The 13,636-nt window shown below is 41.8% G+C and overlaps 2 protein-coding genes across 6 annotated transcripts in view; one reads left to right on the top strand and one right to left on the bottom strand.

The window, feature by feature from the left end:
* Window positions 1-12,916, top strand: part of Rec114 (REC114 meiotic recombination protein) — a 132,548-nt gene extending 119,632 nt beyond the window's left edge. For both annotated transcript variants that reach the window (XM_008836454.2, XM_029565072.1), the window contains 2 exons: window positions 5,628-5,714; window positions 11,951-12,916. In XM_008836454.2, the coding sequence (XP_008834676.1) occupies window positions 5,628-5,714; window positions 11,951-12,115 (252 nt within the window). In that variant the 3' untranslated portion in view covers window positions 12,116-12,916. The remainder of the gene's footprint in view (window positions 1-5,627; window positions 5,715-11,950) is intronic.
* The window catches only part of Nptn (neuroplastin), a 75,982-nt gene continuing 74,554 nt past the window's right edge, over window positions 12,209-13,636 (bottom strand). For 3 of the 4 annotated variants that reach the window (XM_008836459.3, XM_008836456.3, XM_008836455.2), the window contains one exon: window positions 12,382-13,220. The gene's annotated coding sequence lies outside the window, so the exon portion shown is untranslated. Of the gene's footprint in view, window positions 13,221-13,636 lie in introns of all 4 variants that reach the window. The other variant, XM_008836458.2, reaches the window with a different exon arrangement.

The raw sequence follows: 13,636 nt of genomic DNA on the forward strand, positions 1-13,636 counted from the left end.
GATTTCTCAAAGTGTCCCTGGGCCCTTCTCTGGGCTTCTGCCAGAAAACCCAGAAAGTCAAGATTCTTTTCATCATAATTTATCACTTTTACTGTGGTCATCTACTTTGCAAGGCCAGCTTTGTAAACTGCTATAGGCACAAACCACACAGTGGCACAAAACTGCCAGCTGTCACAGCCTAACTTCACAAGGCACACAAAGTAAAAACCCAACCAAAACCCAGGAGCCCACGTTCAATGAGTGCTGATTCTCTCTGCAAAGCCCAAGACACTTGGATCAGCAGCTGAACTGGCTTCTCTCAGGGACCACCACTGTTGCTTAAAAAGAATCATGGAGATACTATGGTTGTTCAGGTTTGACTGAGCACTTCAAAATGAGATGACTATTTACTGACCAGAAAATCTAAAGTTTTTTGGTTTTTTTCTGAGACAGAACCTGCCCTCTAACCTGTGATCTTCCTGCCTCAGCCTCCAGAGTACTGGGATTACATGTGTACACCACTATGCTGGGCCTACAATGTAAACTTTTAAGTGGAAGATACAGAGTCCTGGAAACATTTTTGTCTGTCACACCTTCTTAACCCAGCAGACTTTTCTGAGGTCACACAAGTGGATGCAATTTACCTTTTATAATTAAATGACAAAGTATGTTGAGATCTGGAAGCTGTGTAGTGTAGTGAACCAATATTTACAAGCAGACCAGTGCATAGTACTACCAAATTTTATGTGTATAAAGAGCTATTCAAAGTGCAAAAACAGAATAACAGAATTTAACACCCAGGTATTTCAAGTTCATTTCAGTAGGTTCAGATCTTATGCTGAGGTAACTTGTAAGCAGCTTCCACTTATTGGGTTTGGGTACTGGACGTGGTGGCACAAGCCTTTAATTCCAGCATTTGGGAGGCAGAGGCAGGCAGATCTCTTTGAGTTCAAGGCCAGCCTGGTCTACATAGCAAGGTCCAGGCCAGCTGGGGATACAGAGAGACCCTGTCTCAAAAAAAAAAAAAAAAAGCCAATTATCTTTTTTTCAGAGTTTATTTTTATGGGGCCAGAGAGATGGCTCAGCAGTTAAGAGCACTGACTGCTTTTGCAGAGGACCCAGATTCGATTCCCAGCACCCACATGGCGGCTATGAACCATCCTTAACTCTCCAGTTCCAGGGGAATCTGAAGCCCTCTTCTGACTTCCACGGCATTGCACAACACGGATGCACTCACATACATGCAGGCAATACACTCATACACATAAAATAAGTAAAATGTTTCTTTAAGTTTGTTTTTATTTATGTGCGTGCACAAGCCATGTTTATGCAGGTACCTGCAGAAGCCAGAAGAGGGCGTCGGATCTCCTGGAGCTGGAATTACAGGCAGTTGTGAACCACCTGACATGCATGTTGTGAACCAAACTTCTCTGAAAGAAGTTAACCATTGAGCTCTCTCCAGTTCCCCAGTTATCTAACTAGCACACATCTGTCAGGTCAGCCAAAACGTGGCAGCAGTCAGAACACAGAGGCAGGTATGAGAATTTGGCTAGAGACTAGAGACATTTATAGAAATTATTGTTTTGCTCTGGAAAATAACTGTAGTAGTATTTTGTAAAATATTAAGTGCATTGCCTGCATGTAAGTAAGTGTACCCGTGTTGTACAAGGCCTGCAGAAGTCAGAAGAGGGCACTGAATCCCCTGGAACTGGAGTTACTGACAGCTGTTAGACAGCATGTGGGTTCTGGGAATCGAACTCAGGTCCTCTGCAAAAGCAGTGAGTGCTCTTAACCACTGAGCCATCTCTCCAGCCCCAGCAGTAGTTTTTAAATGATTAAAACAGATGTTTTAATTTCTAACATGATAAAGATCAGCTAGGCATTAACTCAGAAGTCATTGAGGGCCTCAATAATTTATGACAGCTAATTTATCTCAGCTAAAAAGGGATCATGGGATCCAAAGTTTGGGACTTAGAATTTCTTCCAGAAGTACATATTCCTTTGTACTTTGTACAGCATTTCTTTGACACAGCCCCATATATTGTTAAAATAAGCAAGTACCTGTGCTCAAGGGGAAATTCAGGTTTCAAGCTGGGTTATGTTCTACTTTGAAAAGTGATTTCCCAACTGTGACTTTCCTATCACTTCACATTAGATTCCCTTAACCAAGACAATTCATTTTTGCTGTTCGATCACAAAATTTCTTACCAGTGTTGCTAATGTGAACATAAATGACTCGCTCATTTGTAATTTATTTCAGCTAAGACAAACTTAAGCAGAGGCTACAAGACTTCCTCTCTAGTGTTCAGTTTGCTGCATTTTTATGTTTTAGAATTCTTACCTTCAAGTATGTTTTGTGAAGTACCTGAATGCTGGAGTTGCTTACCTCAGAAACCCAAATCCTGTTTCAAACAGCAGGCCTTATCTGCTACTAGATTAAGAATGGCCTCTAGGCCAGTAGAGCTAGCACACACCTTCAATCCCAGCCCTCCAGAGGCAGAGGCAGGCAGACCTCTGAGATTGAGGACAGCCTGGTATACACAGTGAGTTTAGGCCAGCTGGGGCTACAGGAAGACCCTGACTCAAAACCAAACAAGAATGCCCTCCACTATGATGGACTGGGTATAGACTTTTCTTTGCTGTGACAAAATGAGATGAAGGAGAAAAGATCTGTTCTGGCTCAGTTTCTGAACATGGTAGGCTTGCTCTGTTGGTATGGGCCTGTGATGGGGCAGAACATCATGACTATAGAAATGTTCAGCAAAACAAAGGTCATTTTATGGAGGCCAGGACACACAGAGGGACAAAAACAAGACATATCCTTCAAAGTGGCCCACTTTCTGCAAATAGGCCCCACCTCCTAGTAGTCCATTACCAATGAACTGATCCACTGATGACATCAGAACACTCAGGACACTTCCCAAAAGCTTGTCAGCTGTCAACCAAGCCTTTAACATGTGTCCCCTTTGAGGGGACACTTCATATCCAAAACCTAACAGGTGATTTATTGTAAGTTACCTTATTGCCTAAGTCTTTACCCTTGAAGTCTTATTTTTTACATAGTTTACCTAATGCACGGAGCTTGACAAGAATTCCCCAGAGTCCCAGGATTTGGAAGTCAGGTTTGGAATGCCTTCTCCAGGTCCATCAGGCTCTATCAGGCAACTCATGGTTATACTGTATAGGAACACAGGCAGACTGAGGCTATAGGCTGAACAGCAGATGAAGGCTCTGCTGTGTTGACTTTAAAAGGCTGGTCCCAGATGTCTAGGTAGAAATATCCTAAAAGTAGTGAGAAAACTTTCATGTCTTTCTTGAGTCTATTTTCAGGAACTCTTCTCATCTGTAATTTGGTGTTCTGGATAGGTGAGACAACCTGATGTTATGCAAAGGCCAAAGGCTTGATGTCACACAGATCTAGGTTAGAGTCCTGGCCCGGTTTTGTGGTAGCTGTGATCTCATACAAGCCCCTGAAACACCTCTGTAAAATGGTGACAGTGAAATGCAGGGTAGACACTGGATGCAGTGCCTGCAATTAGAACAGATTCTATTCCCTATTACCACATTTGCTAATAAGCTTGTCTTTTAGATCTGCCTTTCCTTCCAACAAACCACTAGCAAAGATCAGAACCTCCAGAGCCCAGAAAGGACAGGAAACTGCCGAAGGTGCACAGCAGAAGGCAAAGCCACTGAAGGCAGGCTTTGTGAGGCACAGCCTAGAGATTCCAGTCTTAATGACTAAACATTTCCCAGGCTGGCCCTTAACTTGTGGCGGTGCACAAACACAGATGCATGCTCTTTCAGAGTTTACCTTAAATGTTGCAAGCCATGGGCAAGTCCCGGTCATCTTGCTGCTCTCCTATGTTCAGGTGTGTGGTTCCTAATACCTACATCTTTTTTTAGTTGAAAGTCCTTGCTCCCTTCTTTGCAAATAGGGATAATTCTATGTCTTTTCTATTTAAAGTTCTTGAGTCATTTCTCAGCTCATGTTTTAGTTTTTACTCTTTCTCCACCTTGTAATTTTATTGTGGCCTAACCAGGTGTTTCTCAACCAGGGTACTCTTGAGGCAACCCAGTCCACCCTAGAGAAGGGGGACAGGAAAGACAAGGAGGATGGCAGTTCCTATTGTGACCATTTTTGTTAACACAAAAGGTCCAGAAGTAATAGTCAAGAGGTCTGCTACTGTGTGCACAAAGCCTTCCTTTTCTCTTCAGTTGGTAAGGGGAACCCCTAATCCAAGAGTCTAGCAGCCTCAGAGGTGCAGTCACACTTAGCTGCTGTTTAATGTTGGTGGGTGGTATTTTGGCTGACATTTTTCTCAGAGGGTGCAGCGCACCATGTGAGCTGAACTCAGATACCCTAGGCTCTGGAGAAACAGGACAAAAGACAGGCTTGAGCAACTTCTGCCTCGAACAGACACGTTGCTGAGGGACAAGAAAGGCCCTACAAGAGGGCCGGCCTTGCTTGCTTTCTGTATCACACCCTCAGCTCCTACCTAGCACAGGAGCACTGCTGTAGATAAGCAGTCTGGCAGCAACAAGTTCCCAGAATACAACCAGGGCCCTTGGAAGTGCAACTAGTGCTGCGCTCCTGACTGAAGCAGAAGCACTGGCTGATGCTCCCCTGCTTGTTCTCACCAGTCTTGGAATTCTAAGACAGGATCTCTATCTTACTCCTCTAAGGCCCAGCCTGTATCACCCAGTGTCTGGTACAGACACAAACAGCTGTTGGGTCTATCTAAAGAATTTTATTTAATGAGAAACTCATTCCTTCATTATGTTGAAAATGAGATTTTTTTTTAAAAAAAATCTAGTTTAAAAAATTTTTATTTTTATTTTATGTATATGAGTGTATTGCCTGCATGTATGTGAGTGCATCTGTGTTGTGCAGTGTCACGGACGTCAGAAGAGGGCTTCGGATTCCCCTGGAACTGGAGTTAAGGACAGTTTGTAGCCGCCATGTGGGTGCTGGGAATTGAACCTGGGTCCTCTACAAGAGCAGTCAGTGCTCTTAACTGCTGAGCCATCTCTCCAGCTCCAAAAGTTGTCTTACAGTTATTGTGGAATTCCCATTTGCATTTCTGCAATTAACGGGTTATCAACTTGAGTAGTAAGTTTTAAAAGGTGGCAAATCACTATCAGCAGATGCCAGGCATCATGTGCACACAGGTTAGCACAGCAGCACTACTGCTCCCCTAGGTGCTGGCCCAGAGTCCTAGGTGGGCCCTTGTGACATAAGTGTGCTGTGGTGTCTGACAAGGCCGTAACAGCCCATCAACTGCTCAGAACACCAGGTATGAGTACTTCTGCTGTGCTAGAACAAGCAAGCCCTTACCAGGACTGACCTTTTACATAAGCATGACTAATGACCACTTTTCCCAATACGTGTTTTTCTTTGAAGATGAAAATGTGCTTCCTTTTTTGGTGGTGGTGGTGGTGGGGTCTTTTTAAGACAGGGCTCCCTTGTTAGCTCCAGCAGGCCTGAAACTCCTATATAGGCCAGATTGGCCTCAATCTCAGATCCACCTGTCTCTGCCTCCTGAGTGCTGGGATTAAGGGTGTGCACCACCCCACCCAGCTTGTTTCCTCTCTAGTGGCCTGTACTGTTCGTATTGCTAGTATTCTAACTATATATTGTTTCCTTCCAGCCCCACTTGAACCTGGAACAGCAGGTGTGTGTCACAACCAGCACAGGTGCCCTGGAGGGAAGGATTTCAGTGATGCAGTTAGCTCAGGTACAATCTATTTCTGTGCTAGGTCTTATTAAAAACTGGTCTGCCAAGAATCTGTACGCCTTCCCTTGTTCTAGAAGAGAAACCTGTTAATATACAGAAGGTAAAGACAGAGATAGGTCATTACCTTTACGCTATGTTCTGCGATTAGACAGATTTGCCTAAGGAAATCAAGACTGGCTTAATAGATCACAAAGAAACCACCACCTTCTTATAAAGAATAAAATAATTCAAATTGTGCAAGAAAGATTTAGAAACTATTCCAAAACAAACTGGAGAAAGATTTGGAAACTATTCTAAAACAAACTGGAACCTACAGTGGTTCCTGCAGAAGCAACTTTCAGAACGAGGCAGTGGTCACCTCAGACCCATTTGCAAATGGCTCCTGCCTCCTTGCACCTTCATTCCCAGTCCTGTTGCTGGCTGTCCGCTCTGCTGGTGTTCTGAGGACCCTGCCTGCACCACATACCAGTTCATGTTTTCCAGAGAACCTGCATGGATAGTCATCAGTATTTAAGGACTGTGAACAGTGGTACAAAAAAGAATGTTGTTTTTTGTTTCCATCTGGCTAATTCAAAATAAATGGACCATCGTTAACTCATGAGAGAAGGCAGTGGGCAAGTACATGCTTAGCATGTGAAAGGCCTTGGGTTCAATTCCCAACCTCCACCCACAAAAAAAGAAATGACAAAGAATTCACGTCTTGGGGCTGGAGAGATGGTTCAGTGATTAAGAACACTGGCTGTTCTTGCAGAAGACCCAGGTTCGAATCCCAGCACCCACATGGCAACTAACAACTACCTGTGACTCCAGTTCCAGGGGATCTGACAGCCTCTTCTGTCCTCTGCAGGCACTGCATGACATGTGTACACTTACCTACATGCAGGCAATACACACATACAATAAAATAAATATTTTTTAAAAAAAGAATTCATGTCTCTTTATTAACTATAACAGAAAAATTCAGACACTTACTTGTCCAGCAGCAGGAAAGATTTAGCAAGGCCCCCTCTCCCCTTGCTCTGGGAGAGTGGCCAGAGACATCTGCAGAGCTTCAAGAAGACAAGTAGCAGGACAAAGTGGGATGGCCTCATTGAGGCATGCCTGCTGCTAGACAGTGTCCTAGCTCCGTTCACACACACAACAGGAAAATCATGCACAAGGTGAGAAAAGGCTCAGTGCTCAGAAACTGTTTGCTCTAACTTTTTGGACAAGTCATCCTATGCATACAAACATGGATAAACTTCTTGGGAGCCAATTATAGTATAAATCAAATTTCATTCCTTTTCTTACAACTGCATTTCAGCTACGTGTGTGCATATATATACACACACACACATATGAATATAATTTATGTATATAATTACATTATATAATGGAATCAACATAAATGTTCACTATCCTGAGTGGCTAAAGTGTAGTATAATCACACATGGGATAAAAATATGATTAGGGGGACTGGAGAGATGGCTCAGGGGTTAAGAGTACTTAATGCTCTTGCAGAGCACCAGGGTTCAGATTCCAGCACCCACACAACAGTTCACGACTGTCATGTCAGTAACTCCAGTAGAGGCTATTGGATCCCTTCTTCTGGCCTCTGTGGGCACTTCACACACATGGTACCTACCTATATATGCATACAGTTAAAACACACACACACACACACACACAGTTTTTAAAAGTGTGATTAGGGCCAGTGAGGTGGTTTGGTAGCTACAAGCACTTGCCACTAAGCCTGACAACCTGAGTTTGATCCCCAGAACCTGCATGGTGAAAGAACCAGTTCCAGGGGATCTGACAGCCTCTTCTGTCCTCTGCAGGCACTGCATGACATGTGTACACTTACCTACATGCAGGCAATACACACATACAATAAAATAAATATTTTTTAAAAAAAGAATTCATGTCTCTTTATTAACTATAACAGAAAAATTCAGACACTTACTTGTCCAGCAGCAGGAAAGATTTAGCAAGGCCCCCTCTCCCCTTGCTCTGGGAGAGTGGCCAGAGACATCTGCAGAGCTTCAAGAAGACAAGTAGCAGGACAAAGTGGGATGGCCTCATTGAGGCATGCCTGCTGCTAGACAGTGTCCTAGCTCCGTTCACACACACAACAGGAAAATCATGCACAAGGTGAGAAAAGGCTCAGTGCTCAGAAACTGTTTGCTCTAACTTTTTGGACAAGTCATCCTATGCATACAAACATGGATAAACTTCTTGGGAGCCAATTATAGTATAAATCAAATTTCATTCCTTTTCTTACAACTGCATTTCAGCTACGTGTGTGCATATATATACACACACACACATATGAATATAATTTATGTATATAATTACATTATATAATGGAATCAACATAAATGTTCACTATCCTGAGTGGCTAAAGTGTAGTATAATCACACATGGGATAAAAATATGATTAGGGGGACTGGAGAGATGGCTCAGGGGTTAAGAGTACTTAATGCTCTTGCAGAGCACCAGGGTTCAGATTCCAGCACCCACACAACAGTTCACGACTGTCATGTCAGTAACTCCAGTAGAGGCTATTGGATCCCTTCTTCTGGCCTCTGTGGGCACTTCACACACATGGTACCTACCTATATATGCATACAGTTAAAACACACACACACACACACACACAGTTTTTAAAAGTGTGATTAGGGCCAGTGAGGTGGTTTGGTAGCTACAAGCACTTGCCACTAAGCCTGACAACCTGAGTTTGATCCCCAGAACCTGCATGGTGAAAGAAAAGAACAGAGCCTACAAGTTGTCATTTGACCTCCATGTGTGCATGCTGTGGCATGTCCCCCAAATACATACATACATACTTGGAAGACTACTCACCAATGTCAGAAGTGGCTCTCTTGGACAACATGAATCCATGTTATTTTTGTTTTCTTCTTCATATCCTTAAGTAGAATCTGAAAAGCTGATTTAACTTTTAGAAAGGTAAAGTTCTGTTACAGTTCTTAGAGAAATGCTCATTGTACACTCATGTACTAAGCCGCACCATCCGTCTATAGAAGGGGAGTTAAACCACCTACCTGACAGAACTAATGTGGAGTCCACAAGATAACTGAGCCAAAGGGCCAAAAGTAAGTGGATCCCAACAGAGCTGTAGCTGTCAGCACGCTGGTTAAGCACTGACCCATCTTCTAAACTGTCAAGCAGAGTTGGACTTCAGTTTGAACACTAATATTTAGACAACTTAATTGGTTTTAAGGGTTGAAGATGTTGCTCAATAGAATGGTGCTGTCTAGCATGCATGAAGCCCTGGGTTCTAACCCTAGCACCACATAAACCAGGTATAGTGTGGCACATATCTGTAATCCCAGCACTCAGGCGAAGGCAAGCAGGATCAGAAGTAAGTCACTCATGGCAACATACTGAGTTTGAGACCAGCCTGTGATACTTGAGACCCTATGTTAAAAACAAAAAACAGGCTGGGCGTGGTGGTGCATGCCTTTAGTCCCAGCACTTGGGAGGCAGAGACGGGGATCTATGTGAGTTCAAGGCCAGTCTGGTCTACACAGTGAGTTCCAGGCCAGCTGGGGCTATAGGGAGACCCTAATCTCAAAAAGACCAAGAAAACAAAACCAGGAAACAATTGGTTCATATGTGTACGCATGTAGAGGCCAAAGGACTGCCTTGGGTGTTGCTCTGCAGGCACCATTCACCTTTTAAAAAAAAAAAAAAAAGGTAGGGTGGCTTACTGGCCTGGAATTTGCAAGCAAACTAGGCTGCGTAGCACGCTCTACCTTTTTTTTTTTTAATGTGGGTTCTGGGGAAATCAAACTCAGGTCTTTATGTTTGTACAGAGAGCACTTTGCCAATTAAGCCATCTCTTCAATCCTGTAGCTTACTTCAAAAGCCATAAAAATGGCAAATAAACACATGAAAAGATGCTCAACATTATTTTGTGATTGAGGAAATGCAAATTAAAACTAGAATTAGAGCCCTGCACATTTATTAGAATGTATAAAATTCAAAAGCAAATTTACAGGGGCCTGTAAAATGGCTCACTGGGTAAAAGTACTTGCCAAACAAGTCTGACAACTTCAGTTTGATCCCTGGAGCCCTGTAATCCCAGCCCTCTTATGGTAAAATGGGAGGTGCAGACAGGAGAATTTCCCTGAAGCTCAAAGACCAGCAGCCTAGGGGATGCAGCATGGAAGAAACAAAAGAGCCCCTGCCTTGACAAAATGAACGAGAAAACAGACTCCTAAAAGTTGTCCTCTAACCCAATACACACACCATGGCACACATACACTCAAACATCATACACACGTAATAAAAAAAAATTATGATACTAAGTGCTAGACTTAGGAAAAGCAACTGGAACTCATGTACACTGTTGATGGAATGTAAAACAATATAGCCCTGTAGCAGTATAAGGTTAAGTATTATACTAACTATAAGACCTACCCATGTCACCCACTCACTCCCTGGCTATTTGCCCACATAAAGTGAAATTCTTATTTTGGCATGGTAACAAACCTGTTATCCCAGTGCTTAGGAGGTAAGAACAAAGGGTTGTGAGTTTTCATAAAGCTTAAGACATCACAGTGAGATCCCAAACCCAAACAAAACCCTTTCTTTACATAAAATCCTATATATGAGGGCTAGAGAGATGGCTTAGCGATTAAGAGCACTGGCTGCTCTTGTGGAGGACCCAGGTTTGATTCCCAGCACCTACATGGCAGCTAACTTCACAACTCCAGTTTCAGGGGATCTGACATCCTCTTCTGACCTTTGTGGGCATTGTAGGCATGGGTGCCTTAAGTACACCATGCAGGCAATACATTTATACACATAAAATAAAAACAAATCCTGTATGTGAATGCTTAACCCAGTTTTCATCCGGAGAATACATTAACTGAGGTATATCCACAGAATGGAATCGTTAATAAAAAAGGAAATGAGTTACAGATATACTTTTTTAAATTTATTTTTATTTTGTGTATGAGTGTTGTAACTATGTAAGTGCACCTGTGTGGCATGCAATGCCCACAAAGGACAAAAGAGGGCGTAAGATCCCCTTGAACTGGATTACAGGTGGTTGTTAGCTACCATGTGGGTGCTGGATTTGAACCCAAGTCTTAACATTAATCCATGTTAAATTCTCCTCAGCTTATGACATGGTTATTATCTGTACAAACCACTGAAAGCTAAAATATATCAAAAGTGCATTTAATTCACCTAACTCTACGGGACACTGTAGCTTAGCAACACAACACACTCTGAAATACAGACCGTTTTACCTTTTTGTGTGGGTGAGGTGACAGGAAACTTCAGCTCATCATGCTGCCCACTGTCATGCTAGAGAATACCTTGCACTGCTACCAAAGGAAAGGTCAAAATCTCAACTGCAATTTCTACTAAATATATACTACTCTGGCTCCACTATAAAGTAAAAAAATCAAGATGAACAGGCCTGAAAAAAGGACTACTGGCACTGTGATTTAACCATGGCATTTTGGGAAGGGCAAAACAAAGGTATGCAAAAGTTGTCCAGCCTTAGGGGTTGACAACAGTGAATAGCATGAGAAAATTTTAAAACATTCTGTAATTTGACTGTGGGATCTGTATTTGTCTGCTTCTGTCAAATATCTCAGATGGCTGCCACACACAAAGTGAGCTACTTCTGTCTTTTGGATGGTCATCAGGTTCTCCCCATCCCTCCTTTTTGGTGGTGCTAAGGATCAAACCTAGCACTTTATCCATGCTATGCAAGTGTTCTACCACTAAGCCATATCCCCCAGTACCATGATCTATTTTTTCCATTTAGAACCCAGCTTCCACATGAAAGACTACTCATACCCAAATAGCCAACTATGTGCTGGTGAAGATGAACTTTAATTAATCAGTAGGGTATCATTAGCATAGTTTTTGGCAAGACCTCAATTTATCAACACATTTCCTTAAGGATCCAAGTTATCTTACCTTCTGTATGTTTTCAGAAAATGCAGAGGGGAACACAGTAGTACCAGACCAGTGGTTTGAGAACAGCCTGGACTACATAGAGAGAGACAAGTAGGATGAAGGAGGGAATGTAGACACAAAAACATTAATGTAATAGTAAATAAGTAAATCTGTGAAAGGACTTTTGTGAAGCTAGTCACGTTACATTTAAGTTTCTTGGTGTGTATTTCTCTAATTTTAAGGCAGTGTTTTCTGTGTTCTGTTATTTGGGATAGTATGTACACCTGTGAATATTTCTTCATTTGGTGTCCTTGCAGACTTTCCTGGCATCGGAGGAGCTGCCCCACATCTATGAACAATCTTCATGGGGTTCAGAAGAGTTAGGTCCTTTTCTGCGCTTATGCCTCATGGATCAAAACTTCCCAGCATTTGTGGAAGAGGTAGAAAAGGAACTTAAAAAGCTGATAGGGTTGAGAAATTGAAGTCTCTCATACACATGTAACTAAGGAACTTCAAAATACTGAAAATTTTCCTTCTAAAATTAAAGATATTAGAATAAAGAGTTTTGTTCCAAGCACCTTTTATCAATGTTTTATTGTTAAAAACAGGTGAATCCACTTTTTATACATCATTGCACTTCAATAATTACACAAAACACAAGAACATGCATCTACAGTTAGTACTGCATGAGAACCTGGTCAGGTTATAAAATCTATTGTCAATCATTAAATCAATGTGAAAAATACAGTGTCAAACCAAAAGGTGTAAATAGAGTTGCATAGAGTATCACCATGCTATTAACATTTCAGGTCATTGAAAACAAAAGGGAAATTATAAAAGTTTGCCTTGATTGAATGTACAAGAATAAGGTTCAACACATCAGTGCAAAAGATTTCAGAATTTACATGATTTAACAAAAGAAAAAAGTCACTTAAAAAGCAATCATACATATATACTGCAATTCATTATATCCATTCAATGGACTGTTCCAACTTCTTAAAGTTAGAGGTTAAGCCCTTAAAAGTATAGACTTCAGTTTAAATTACTCATCTTTATGTACCAGAACTGCAGTTTCCTCATCTGACAACATACAATAAGGAATGAGTATCAGCAGCTTAAAAATGAAACAAGCGGTTACTTTATTTTGGATTTCTCCCACCCCAAAAAATATAAATATATATATATATATTTATATACTGTATATATCTGTAGGTTTTGCTGTACTTTAAAAAATGTATCACTAGATGGCAGCAGTGCATTTTAGAGCTTTGCCAATTTAACAGCTGCAGAAGTAAAAATGGCGCATGCATGATCTGATCCTCAGAGGACCTTTTCCACTTCTATTTAAATATTTTAACAAAGGGGGAAAAGCAACATTCACAGCACATCAAGCCCAAAATAGTTTACACCTTCTACACTGAAGCATTGTTTAAAATGTACCTGGCTAGGTCACCCTTACAGGAGAGGCTAAATAAGGCATGCTTTAGACGATCATTGTGGTGCTGCTCACTTGAGGGGAGAGACCAAAGAGGTCCAAGCAGAAAATTTAGCAGGTCATGTTGCCATCAGTTTCAGGACCCTAAAGAACTGGAAGGAGAGAAATATTTGGAAATTAAAAAATAAGCACTCTCACTCAGGACTACACCCAGTGGCATCAAAAAAGCTTTGTATCAAATAGCATGCTCAGAGATGTGGCATGGCATTCTGATCTCCATGTGCCTCAGAGGATGGCATGCTGGCCCCGCTGCCTTTTGGCCATCTTTGTCTCATCTTCAGCAGAGGTCAAGTGGCACTAATAGGCCTGTGGGAATAATCTACCTAAGAAGATAATTTATTTTTCACTTCTTTTTTTAAAGATACAAGTAGGGTGCAATGCAAAGTATTTATTATGACATGGTACCAATATAAATATATGAATCAACGCAGCTGAAAAAATTCCTTTCCAACCACTGAAGTGAGCAGACAAAATCTGTTCCACCAGTATCAATTATTCTGAAATGAAC

Source organism: Nannospalax galili, unplaced genomic scaffold, assembly GCF_000622305.1.
Source record: "Nannospalax galili isolate Female #2095 unplaced genomic scaffold, S.galili_v1.0 scaffold54, whole genome shotgun sequence".
NCBI classification, from domain to species: domain Eukaryota; kingdom Metazoa; phylum Chordata; class Mammalia; order Rodentia; family Spalacidae; genus Nannospalax; species Nannospalax galili.